This window comes from Cyprinus carpio, chromosome B19 (genome assembly GCF_018340385.1).
Source record: "Cyprinus carpio isolate SPL01 chromosome B19, ASM1834038v1, whole genome shotgun sequence".
Lineage (NCBI taxonomy): Eukaryota > Metazoa > Chordata > Actinopteri > Cypriniformes > Cyprinidae > Cyprinus > Cyprinus carpio.
The window spans coordinates 2,850,440-2,864,212 of record NC_056615.1 but is presented as its reverse complement, the minus strand read 5'-3'; the positions used below and the strand labels follow the sequence as shown (position 1 = coordinate 2,864,212).

The following is a 13,773-nucleotide window of genomic DNA, read 5'->3' as shown; positions in this document are numbered from 1 at the left end:
CATAGAGTTGATCAGGTTGTTGATTGTGGGTTGTGGAATGTTGGTCCACTTCTCTTCAATGGCTGTGTGAAGTTGCTGGATATTGGCAGGAACTGGAACACATATACGCCGATCCAGAGCATCCCAAACACACTCAGTGGGTGACATGTCTGGTGAGTATGCTGGCCATGCAAGAACTGGGAAGTTTTCAGCTTCCAGGAATTGTGTACAGATCCTTGCAACATGGGGCTGTGCATTATCATGCTGCAACATGAGGTGATGGTCGTGGATTAATGGCACAACAATGGGCCTCAGGATCTCATCACGGTATCTCTGTGCATTCAAAATGCCATCAATAAAATGCACCTGTGTTCGTTGCCCATACCATAACCCCACCACCACCATGGGCCACTCGATCCACAACGTTGACATCAGCAAACCGCTCACCCACACGACGCCATAAACACTGTCTGTCATCTGCCCTGTACAGTGAAAACCGGGATTCATCCGTGAAGAGAACACCTCTCCAAAGTCCCAGACGCCATCAAATGTGAGCATTTGCCCACTCAGGTCGGTTACGACAAACTGCAGTCAGGTCGAGACCCCAATGAGGACGACGAGCATGCAGATGAGCTTCCCTGAGATGGTTTCTGACAGTTTGTGCAGAAATTCTTTGGTTATGCAAACCGAGTGTTGCAGCAGCTGTCCGGGTGGCTGGTCTCAGACGATCTTGGAGGTGAAGATGCTGGATGCGGAGGTCCTGGGCTGGTGTGGATACACGTGGTCTGTGGTTGTGAGGCCGGTTGGATGTACGGCCAAATTCTCTGAAATGCCTTTGGAGACGACTTATGGTAGAGAAATGAACATTCAATTTACAGGAAACAGCTCTGGTGGACATTCCTGCAGTCAGCATGCCAATTGCACGCTCCCCTTAAAACTTGTGACATCTGTGGCATTGTGCTGTGTGATAAAACTGCACATTTTAGAGTGGCTTTTTATTGTGGCCAGCCTAAGGCACACCTGTGCAATAATCATGCTGTCTAATCAGCATCTTGATATGTCACACCTGTGAGGTTAGACAGATTTGTGAACAATATTTGAGAGAAATAGGCCTTTTGTGTACATAGAAAAAGTCTTAGATCTCTGAGTTCAGCTTATGAAAAATGGGGGCAAAAACAAAAGTGTTGCGTTTATAATTTTGTTCAGTGTAGTAAGCAAGCTGACATCATCCATAGCAACGAGGTCAACCCCGCCCTTACTTGTAGCTTAAGAATTATCTCGATTCCTTAGTAAAAGTTTGTCTCAGCAGCTTTGTGAATTGGGTTTAAGAAAAAACTCTTAGCTAAAAACTTTTACTGCTGTTTAGGAGAACTCTTAGTGGTAAGATAAAATGTTTTGTGAATACGCGCCCTGTTTTTTATAAAGGTGACATGGCTTTACATTTTAGTATCAGACCTCTATAATCAGATTTTCCCATTTCTCATCATGCATATCCTGCGCCTAAAGTGCAGCCCAAGCAGAAAGAGCAATTTTTTTTTTTCAAAAGCGCCGATCATAACAACAGCTCCTGAGAGGCTTCAGCCTTCAACAGAAATAAATGCCATTCAAACCTACGTATAATAAAAACATGTAGAGCCATAAAAAAAGACAAAACACCTAACAGTTAGTCTTAAGATCTTTTGAGTTCTTCACACTGCAGAGGTTTTGATTGCTCAATAACCTTTCCACCAAAAGATGGCAAAAATGGATTTACTGTGATTCCAGCAGAGATAGTTAAAAAATTGATGCTTCTTATGTGGGACAGGAACATTTGTTTGAAAGCCGTTATCCATCAAATGGTTAGGATTAAGAGCAAAGTGTTCAGAATCTGCCTGACAGGAAAGTGTCGCACGTCTAAGATTTGTGCTAACAAATCTTTCGGAGAAAAGAAAAGACACGTCTGCAGTAAAATCAGAAGTTTGACAGGTTGTTAGAGAGGCAGAACAATGCAGTCGCATGGGAGAATAATGTATAGCTCAAATACTGAAATAAAAAAGCATCAAAACAAGAAAGTGACTGCAAAGTCGTCACTGGACAGCTCTCTCGGTGAGAAAAGATATTACCATATAAGCCATATAAACGTGTTAATATGTACACCTTCACTGAAAGCTAGAGTGAGAGAAACACCTCTCACTTGAAGGAAACATGTCCAGAGACAGAGGTGTGAACAAAGGAGTGTAAAGAGGAATTCTTACATCGATGTAGTTTGCATTGACATAGTCTGAGTTAGGATCGGCCAGGAGAGAATGCATTTTCACACGGTGACGGTCTTCTGTTAGGGATTAAAAATGAAGAACAATGCTAGTCAGTGATGATAATAAAAACAACTTTATGATGAATAAATAATACTTAATATTGAATAAAGCTCCATTCCAAATCCTACACAGGCTGTGATAGCTGTGGTCTATATTTAAATTATTTAAATTAAACTGACTGTTGTTCCCAGTATTTGTCTATAACAACAGTACACATAGATACACATATTAGAGTAAGAGTATTATTAGAACATTAGAGTATTATCTTTGCAATGTGCTGTAACTATAACATTAAACTATTGTATAATCATTACTTTTTAATAATACTTACGACCCAGAAGGGTGTCGTGTCGGCCCTTGGTCTTATCTTTCTTTTCGTTTATGTCCCAGCCGTCGAAAAAACTCTGCAGGTACACAAGCAAAAATATAGAAATGACTGTATGTGTTGGACATTGAAGGAATTAGTACATACAGTAAAGATGCATTCAATTTTAACTTTCTTCTGAATTTCTCAAATGATCCTAAAAAGGTATCAAGGTTTCCATACCCAAATGAAGCAGCACAACTATTTTCACTATTGTAATAATCAGAAATGTTTCTTGAGCAGCAAATCAGCATATTAGAATGCTTTCTGAAGGATCATGTGATACTGAAGACTAATACCTTAGGAGCTATTACTGCCACATTTAATATTATATTTAAGGACATCATAGTAACGGTTTTCCATCACATGATCATAAAATGATAAAGAAGAGCATTTAACTGTATCATGCACAGCACTCAGAATTGTTCTCTGTACTAGGGAAAAATTCCCCATGCACATTGCGATCAGCACTAAAAGAGTGCTTATATTTGTGGCATTACTACATTTGCATAATTCCTTTAATGAAGCTGGTAAAATAACAGACAACCCATGCAAATAAATGAAGCTATCAGTGTGCAAATCATTCTTAATAAATCCCTCCCATGCTTTTTCTTCATCATTTGGGGTCTTGTGGAGCACACATTTAACAGCATTCATTGTGAGATTGCAGCTTTGCATCACCTTTGCAGGCACTGTTTATTTCTTTTGAATGAGATAATAACACATTTATTTTTCTTTCATGAAATAAAAGCATTGTAATTGCTCTCTGTCAAACTCAAGAAAGGCATGTAGCTGATAGTTTTGTGTGTGCATGTATGCACTGAACCTTGCCTGTGTACTCAGCACACATTCCCCCCGAAAGCAGGTGAAGCGTAGCACCCTGCAATTACATCTAAATGACTGTAATTTAAAAAAAAGACCCCCCAAAATAAGTGCAAGTCACGTTTTCCCACTCATCCATTAAGTCCCCTCCACTCTCGCATTTTATCAAGTCAGATGCAGTTAACCGAGCAGATGCATTACCAGGATGTTGATGTCAATTTCCTGTTGGGCACTTTTTTTCAGGAGTGTGTGAGAGTTTTACTTTGTTCTAAAACCAAAATTAGTGAGAGAAAATGTAATTATGGATATATTGTCATTTATTCTAGAAATTAATCACTGAAATATACCACAACAGATTCAACTTATACTTACAGTACCTTTATTAACAGTAAAATTTACAGATATTTCATTAATTGAATAATGTTAATATTTCAAATTTACTTTTTTTGCATCTTTATAATATACTGACAAAAACCTTAAAAACATAGGTGGCACAGAGCAATGCTGGGGGTCACAAAATGCAAGTAAGGTGAGTTTTGCAATCAGATTACTTTTTTCAATAAACTAGTAAATTAATGAAAGTTACTTTTCCCCATTTAATCACTGAGTCCTCTCTGTCGCCATGTTGAGAGTGCAGATGCATAAACCATTTTGCATTTTTTTTTTTTTTTGTCAAGCCCAGAGAACAAAATATAGAACAAAAGCCCAACACAAAAGTAACATGATACATTACTTTCCAACAAAGGTAACTAAGTAATGCATTTAGTTTTTTTTTTTTTTTTTTTGAGTAATGCAACATTGTACTTTATTACGTTTATAAGTAACTTTCCGCAGCACAGGTAAAGAGAAAAGCCAAAATCTGAAATAATTGCTTAAAAATCTGAAAAATCTGAAATAATTGCTTAAAATATTAAATATAGAAGGTGCACAGTTTTTTTTTTTTTTTAATAAACTGAATGCACAAAAACTAGGTTTTTATATTTATCATCAGTAAATCCAATTTATGATGATATTTCAATTTATGATTTATGCTGTTTATATAAATGTGATCTATAATCCTAATTCCTCTTGAGGATTTTTCCCCTAACAAGTTACAGCTGCAGATAGAAAGAAGCTATTTCGTCAGTCACTTCAGTTTCTGATATTTCTGTTGTATGTGTACACACTATTATAAAATCCACCTATTTCAATCTTATTTATCAGGGAGACACTGCTATAACTGAGGTCCTGCAACAGAGATACAAACTGTAAAAATGACCATGAAACTAACAAAAAACTACAAAATGAAATACAACAAAAAAAAAAAAAAAAAAAAAAAAAAAAAAAACCTTAATGGTTAACGGTACATTCCCCTACTATATATGGTGAAAAACTATATTAGACATTACATGTAATTTTACTGTAGTATACCGTTTTTGGAAGTGGAAAAACAACATATAATTAACAGTGAATAACTGTAAATTGACATTCCCAGAATTCCCTGCATTATATTTCAAATTTGATATATTTTTTTAAAATAACTATGTGTTTATTTATTTATTTTTATTTATTTATTTATTTATTTTTTTTACATATGGTTGTATGTTACATCTAATGTTGTTAAATGAATGTGTATTGCATTATTTCAGTTTCATGTGTGTTAACTTGATGGCGTGTAGTGTCTAGTAGATTTCAGTACTTCAGTAGGTTGGTATATTAACATTATATCAGTTAATGAAATTACAGTATTAAAAAGTAAAATTTAAGTGAAATCTTTAAAACCCGAATTGTTGCTACCATATTTTTTATCGTAAACATCTGGCAAACAGCTGCCGTCTTTTAGTGTAAACTAAAGTTTGTTTGGTTTATTTTTTGGTGTTTTTTTTTTTTTTTTAACAGTGCAGTGTTAATAAAGCTGTGCCAGTGTCTGTTTAGATTGCACACTATTGAGGGAAGCCTTTGAAACAAGCAGTTACCAGGGCACAGGGGATCTTCAAAAATTTGTGTGTCCTGTTGGCTGTTCTGGACCTGTACACTCTTAAAAATAAAGGTGCTTCACGATGACATAAAATAACCTTTTTGTCTAAATGGTTCAATAAAGAACCTTTAACATCTGAAGAACCTTTCTGTTTCACAAAAGGTTCTTTGTGGAGAAAGAAGGTTCTTCAGATTATAAAAAGGTAAGAAACAGATGGTACTTTAAAGAACCTACTAAATAATTCTTCTTTGAGCAAAAAAAAATGGTTCTTCTATGGCATCGCTTGAAGAACCTTTTGAAGCACCTTTATTTTTAAGAGTGTAGAGTTGAGCCAGAGAGGGAATCTGGCTGCGATTGCTGTATCAGAGCACCAGATAATGTGCTGTAGCGGTTTCTTTGAACAATCATTAGCAAAGCCAAACAATGACAGAAGACACGATCACACTTTCAGTGTTACATCTGTAGAACTGTACTATATCTGAGGATGTTCATGCTTTGATGTGCTTTCTGACAGACTGAATGTTTTCATCTGAGAGTGTTTGAGATTAGAATCAGACCACACTGACTAGAGAACCTTTGATTGCCTGGAAGGAAAGTCCTGGGATGTGTTTCCTCAAATCAATGATCATTTCAACAGCCTTAGTGCTGTTGATGTCAAGAGTGACAATTTCCCTTTTTAAATAGACCAATGACAGTGGTCATTTCTGCAAACTTCTGCAGTTTTGACTAAGAAATCATTAGAAGTGCAGTCGAAGGAGACCATCCACATCTTTGTGGTGCATTTGCACTAATGGTTTGACATTTGGAAAGAGCAGAACGCACTGCTTCTGATTTGTCAGGAAGACATTCATGTCCAAGAGTTTGGTCAATAATAGATCTAGGGTGATCGTATTTATAAAACCCTGAGCTAAAGTTCATAAACTATTCAGTGTGTGTATTAGATCCAGATGTTGCAGAAGAAAATGAAAGGCAATTTCATTTTCACTGTAATATCCAGAGCAGAGGTCACCAGACTTGGTCCTGGAGGGCCGGTGTCCTGCAGAGTTTAGATCTAACTTGCCTCAACACACCTGTCTGGAAGTTTCAAGTATACCTTGTAAGAGCTTGATTAGCTGGTTCAAGTGTGTTTGGATTAGGGTTGGAGCTAAACTCTACAAGACACCGGCCCTCCAGGACTGAGTCTGATGACCCCTGAAGATTCAAATGAGCAGATTTTACTGATTTCAGATACTGACTATAGAACAAAGCATTCAAATGAGTGTAACAGCACTGCAATCTTACCAGAAATACAATACCAGAAATCACTGTACAGATTGAGAGAGATTAGTTGTAATTACTACAAAGATTGAAGCCAAACAAGTAGGCCTTAAATAAAGATCTACAGTATGTATTTGAATTGCATACTTCTGCATACTATCTATATTAATAAACTGAACGCCCAAAAAACTGGTTTACATATTTATCATCAATAAATATCCAAAACAGCTTTTTGGATATGAAATGAGTTCTGATAGGCTGTGACTGTCAATTCACTCAGCATTTGCTTTCAGTGAGAACAGACAAAAACACTTGATTCTGGACACTTTGTCTCTGGTTAGGGTACAGTTCTGTAGTTCAACCTCTCTTTCAGTTACCATCTCTTCTCTTTCTCTCTCCATTCATCGGTCCTGTTGTCATTGAAGATCACCCCAGGCTCAGCTGCTACACAGCGTGACATTCTCATCAAAGACTGCCATTCTTTCATTCTTCCTCAACCAAATCACATAATCAATATCTCTGTCTCCACCTCAAAACATTTCTCTTGCTCTTGCTCATCTCTTGAAGATAGTGATTCTTTGAACTCTAAAGCGACCTAGCAAGAAAGATTTTGAACATCATTTTGGGACAGCAGACTGTCAAACAAAATAGGCTTCATGCAGTTCCACCATCAGACTGCTCTTTGAATTGACATATATTTATACATTTATAAACTCACTAAGGGTGCTTTCACACAAGAACTTTTGCATGCTGGGATTGTTTGACATCAGACTTTGGTTTGTTTGGATAAGGTGAATTTTACAGTGAACTAACTGGAGGATTTTCTGAACACAGGTCTGCACCTGCAAACCGAACACCAGGTCGGCTAAAAAGGTAGTACCGCTCATAAAAACTCCAGTATGGTCCATGTTGATATAAACACAATCGTCCTAAATTGCGTGAACTGACATTATTGACTTGCTGTATGATTATGAGCTTTGTCAGTTATTTTTAAGTAATTCCACTGTGTAGTAGGTTGAGAATCAACTTTTGGGAGCAGCATTGCAGACACCAAAACAGTAAAATAAATGTCAGCACATGTTTTGCCATTAATGAATAGCCTAATATATAAATAAAAAAGCACAGCCACCCCTTGTGAAAAAGTAAATTTTAGCATATAATGTATTTTAAAGGAAAATACTTCTAATGTAAAGTTTTTGGGCAGTTAATTGAATGTTATTTGTAATTTAATGAAATACATTATAGTTTAAATTGTCAAATAAATGCAAATAGTTTTTTTTTCCACCCAAGTAAGTAGGACTTGTATGTCATGTACTTAAACATATTTATAATTAAACATTTGTGATAATTAATTTGCAATTAGTAAATTTAAAATAATAACTTTAAATGAAATAAATTATAATCCATAAAAATAATTAGAATCCAGTAGGTTACACTTTATTTAATTACAGTGTAATTATACATTTATGTACTGAGTAATATTAATTGACTACATGTATTAGGGTTAGGGTTTGTTTTAGGGTTACCTGCATGTAATCATGCATCATTTATTATTATTATAATAGAAAGGGCATGTAACATGTAACAAGAACACCTTAAAATAAATTGTTACCATCCAGTACTTCATATGTGCTTTAGTATGTTATGAAATACAGGAGTCACTTCTGAGCTCATGATAGTTGACATGGTGATAACTATAGCAATGCTCTGGATTCTTGTGGCTGGAAATAAAAACAACACAGATCCAAACACTAGTGTGCATTATAGAGCAGTGTGGGCGACGGGCTTGGGCTGTGAGTTGGCTATGATGCAATGTATTTTGTTGCAGACTCGTTACAGACTTAGAACATCTTAGAGGGACAAGCTTCAGTTTGGTAATGTGTGAATGTTGACCATCAGAGAACTCTCCGGGCCTCCTATGACATTACTATGTATCAGCCTATACCATGTTAATAATGTATTTAGCAAAAACACTGAAGAGGTTTTCAGCAGAAACAGATGAGATGGCCACAGCAACCATACTAGAGTTTCACAGCCACAGTCCTTTTCCAGTGACAGAACGAAAAGAAAAATCTGAAGCATGGATTCCAGAGGAGGGATTCATGTGCCCCGCGGGCTCAGATTAATGACTCAAAAAGAATATCTGTATTCTATTGAGAAAGCCTGGTGAGGGCAAAGAAGAACTGGAGGTATTATTAATACATAAGTGGAATATTTTGAATGAGAAATGTCTTTTTGTGAAGGGGTGATATGAAAAAACTTACATATGACGAGTCACGTTCTTGAATAATCTATGTTATTATAAAACACACTTTTTAGAATAAGGGCTAAGAGCTTCTTAATGAAAATATTTGAGAATATACATACTGTTTTAATTTTTCTGAAAGTCCTGTCTGCTCACCATATCTATCTATCTATCTATCTATCTATCTATCTATCTATCTATCTATCTATCTATCTATCTATCTATCTATCTATCTATCTATCTATCTATCTATCTATCTATCGTCTGTGTCTCTATATGTCTGTCTGTCTGTATCTCTGTCTGTCTGTCTGTCTATCTATCTATCTATCTATCTATCCTATCTAGTCTATACCAATCTATCTATCTATCTATCTATCGTCTGTCTGGTCTAGTCTAGTCTAGTCTAGTCTAGTCTAGTCTGTCTGTCTGTCTGTCTGTCTGTCTATCTATCTATCTATCTATCTATCTATCTATCCATCGTCTGTCTGTCTGTCTGTCTGTCTGTCTGTCTATCTATCTATCTATCTATCGTCTGTCTGTCTGTCTGTCTGTCTGTCTATCTATCTATCTATCTATCTATCGTTTGTCTGTCTGTCTGTCTGTCTGTCTATCTATCTATCCATCATCTGTTTGTCTATCTGTCTATCTGTCTGTCTATCTATCTATCTATCTATCTATCTATCTATCTATCTATCTATCCATCGTCTGTCTGTCTGTCTGTCTGTCTGTCTGTCTGTCTATCTATATATCTATCTATCTATCTAGCTATCTATCTATCTATTGTCTGTCTGTCTGTTTGTCTGTCTGTCTGTCTGTCTGTCTATCTACCTAGCTATCTATCTATCTATTGTTTGTCTGTCTGTTTGTCTATCTATCTATCTATCTATCTATCTATCTATCTATCTATCTATCTATCTATTGTCTGTCTATCTATTGTCTGTCTGTCTGTCTATCGTCTGTCTGTCTGTCTATCGTCTGTCTGTCAGTCTATCTATCTACCTATCTGTCTATCTATCTATCTATCGTCTGTCTGTCTGTCTGTCTGTCTATCTATCTATCTATCTATCTATCTATCTATCGTCTGTCTATCTATCGTCTGTCTGTCTGTCTTACCTACCATCTGTCTGTCTGTCTATCTATCTATCTATCTATCTATATATCTATCTATCTATCTATCTATCTATCTATCTATCTTTCTATCTATCTATCGTCTGTCTGTCTATCTATTGTCTGTCTGTCTGTCTGTCTGTCTGTCTATCTGTCTGTCTGTCTGTCTGTCTGTCTGTCTATCTATCTATCTATCTATCTATCGTCTGTCTGTCTGTCTGTCTGTCTATCTATCCATCTATCTATCTATCTATCTATCTATGTCTGTCTGTCTGTCTGTCTATCTATCTATCTATCTATCTATCTATCTATCTATCTATCTATCTATCTATCTATCTATCTATGCCTGTCTGTCTGTCTGTCTGTCCATCTATCTATCTATCTATCTATCTATCTATCTATCTATGGCAGACATTCATTTTAAGTGTAATTTAATTGTCTAATTGCTATTTGGAACCAGTGTAGGTGTAATAACACTTTTGCTTCAAGTTTTTCCTAAGTTTCCTAAGTTTGTCATCACTCCAAGCTATTGTTTTTTTTATATTTGACCCAGCACGCATATGCTTTCAGAATTGCTTGTCAAAACCACTGTAACCTCAACAGAGTCTCACCTCATACTCCTGCTTGAAGCCGTAGCCCTCTCCTGTCTTCATCTGGTTGATGTGCTGGAGCAGGTCTGCCACTCTCACAGCCGGGTGCAGCTGCCCTGTGTGGTATGGAGAGCTTTTCCTCCTGCAGTGTCTTCTAGGAGAACCACCCAGCAGGCTGCTGGACTCATTCACCGTGCTGCGCTGCTCATCTGAGGACCGAGAGGAAGAAGAAAGAGAAAGATATACACAAACAGACCATGGCACAAAGGGAAAGAAGCTACAGTGCACTCAAAGGTAACTTGCAAATTGCAGTGGGAGCAGCTTCACTGAAGGTGTGAATCGTAACAGCTGAGCGAGTTTGTCTTCCTGATACTGTGAATCGCTGTGGCTGTGCGAGTGTGAAATGAAGCAAAACTACAGGGGTAGAGATGTTAGAAAGGTGTTGTTAGAAGCGAACAAGCTATGCTGGTCCAACTCGATGAAGATGGCTTGTGTAGATTCATTTCTGAACCATCTATCTTCCTTGTAAGGGTGTTGTCAGATTCTTTTACTGGGGCACAAGCTCCAGAAACATACTGCTGTGCCCCAGTAAAATATTACTTATAAATCCTTGTCTGGTTATGGAGATAACCGTGTACTGATCAGATAATAATTTTCCCTCATGATATTATTGGGGAATGCATCATTTGATAGTCTACTTTACACACTCTTCTAACTATTTCTGCTAACCTTAACCATAACCTGACAGTCTACTACTAACAAAATTTACTTATTTATGTATATATTTAACAAAGAATAAAATAGACTATTGAAATAAAGTGTGATCATCTTCAGGAATCAGTTTCTGTCAGCTGTTTAACTAGCACTGCAAATGAAACACTATTGAACTAATTAGTCAAAAGGGTTTGCAAAAAGCTTTGAAATAGAGGTCTGCAATCCCATGGGACGCGTGGGACCTGACCCAACAGAGTGCGGCACAGGATACGTTTTTAATTGCTGAGAGTGGGTGTGGGAGGAATAGTGATGAATGTGTGGAAAGTGGGAGAATTAAATGACTCAGGGGCTCTTGCAAAATATAAAAAAAAATATATATATCAAGAAAAATTAAAAGTTACTTAAATGTTTTTATTTTTTTAATTATTATTATTATTTTTATGTTTTTAAAAGTGCATATTGCTAAGCAACAAATGTGAATGGGGGGGGACAAAATATGACACATATCTGTGTATGAGCTGGACTAAAATATCCATCCCACATAGACTTCTAGTCAATAGTCAGAATTTGGGAAATAGAATAGAATATTTCAAACCAGTGCTACACAGCCAAGTACATGACATAAGCACAAACATCTGGAGACAGGCAGGGAGCCAGTGCTCTCATTTTACAGGCACCCAACAACACTTGTCTGTTCCAGGGGACGATCACGACACTGACTCAAGACTCAGAGAGCAGGGGGAAGATTTGTAATATGTGTAGATTGATTATAGTGATGCATAATAGATAGATAGATGCAAACAATGATTAATGGAGATGATCAATATCAGGTGTGTACTATGACTGTAATCATCTCACTGTTCACTTGTCCACCAGCATTCTAATACATGCATTATATATTGGCGAGAGAGAGAGAATGTGTGTGTTTGTGTGTGTGTGTGTGTGTGTGTGTGTGTGTGTGTGTGTGTGTGTGTGTGTGTGTGTGAGAGAGAGAGAGAGAGAGATGAGAGAGAGAGGTGAGAGAGAGGGTGATGTCTTAGTATTAGAAATTAATGTTGCAATTTAGAGAGAGAGAGAGTGCATGGGTGCTGCTTAGCCACTGTACGAAATGTCTTAGTATTAGAAATTAATGTTGCAATTTCAAACTTACACTACACTTATCAGAAATAAAATTATTACATCGTAATAATGTTGTTATTGCAATATCTAGAGAAACTAATACTACCACTTCTACTACTACTAATAATAATATGATCAGTCAAATCTTCATATTCATCTTATGTTGTTTATTTTGTGCTTTCTCTTTTTCAGTCAACAAATCACACTCGAAGGAGTGTCAAAACCAGTTTAAGGTGTCAGAGGAAAAAGTTAGCCATAAGTAACCAAGGTAACCATAACATAAGTGTAAAAAATTATGTACTGGTGATTGGCACTTCCTATAGACTAGGGTGTCTGACAATAAAAATATAAAATAAAAACACACTGCTGAGCAAACTTTTTTCAAGCACGGTTAAAGTGTCTCACTTTCATAAACTTTTTGTGTGACAGTACTACATGACTTATCTTCTTATTTTTCCCGTGTTATGGGTGTCAACTAGATGAAGTTACTGGCACTGGATTATTTACAATAGCACACACACACACAAACACACACACACACACTAGGGATGCACCAAATGTTCGTAAACCTAAATTATAATAATAAGCGAAAAGACCGAATAAACTGTACCAAACAATGATGTAACGCAATCAAATAGCAACCAGCGTAGAGAGGCGCAATGAAACAAACATGTCAGCAGTGTGAAGCATTTAAAACTGTCCAAGAAAGACGCAAAAATCATTACAATCACAGACAGCAAGAGACTGATTAGTACTGCAGCGCATGTCTTCAATGAGAAGAGGAAGGGGTGATTGTTGCTGGTTACTGTGTGATGATTGAAATCGTGAAATGGCCGTAAACAATTAGTAAATAAACTGCAGAACATTATGTTTTCTAATACACGTACGCATTGCATCTATTCTGACAGATCTGCTTGTTAACCAGGGTTCAAAGTCCAAAGAGCGAGGAAAATCTGCGCTCAACCAGTGTTACTCGTCAGTTGCTCAGTCACATTTTTATGTTTTTTTTTTTTTTTTTTTTTTTTTTTTTACAAGGCATGTAACAATGCGATATGTGTGACGTATTCATAATGAGACTCATTTATAAATCTGCTGTTGTCAGTAAAAAGAAGCACTGAGGTCTTCCTGCGCATTTCCGCCAAAATTTGAGAAAAATCTAAATCTATTCATAAAAAAGATAAAATAAAGATTCATTAAAATAAAATAAAAACAATAAAACAATAAAAAAATAAAAAAAAGACAATAATAATGATAATAATTTCAACAAGTCTGTTAATAAATTTATTATTACATTCACACAGTGTTCAAATTGTGATCTGTTATAT

The 13,773-nt window shown here is 36.4% G+C and overlaps 1 protein-coding gene across 7 annotated transcripts in view; it reads right to left on the bottom strand.

The window, feature by feature from the left end:
• Positions 1–13,773, bottom strand: part of LOC109051853 (receptor-type tyrosine-protein phosphatase U-like) — a 229,222-nt gene that overhangs the window by 45,742 nt on the left and 169,707 nt on the right. For all 7 annotated transcript variants that reach the window (XM_042745001.1, XM_042745003.1, XM_042745007.1 and 4 more), the window contains 3 exons: positions 10,637–10,824; positions 2,605–2,677; positions 2,214–2,290 (listed from right to left, as the gene is read on the bottom strand). In XM_042745001.1, the coding sequence (XP_042600935.1) occupies positions 2,214–2,290; positions 2,605–2,677; positions 10,637–10,824 (338 nt within the window). The remainder of the gene's footprint in view (positions 1–2,213; positions 2,291–2,604; positions 2,678–10,636; positions 10,825–13,773) is intronic.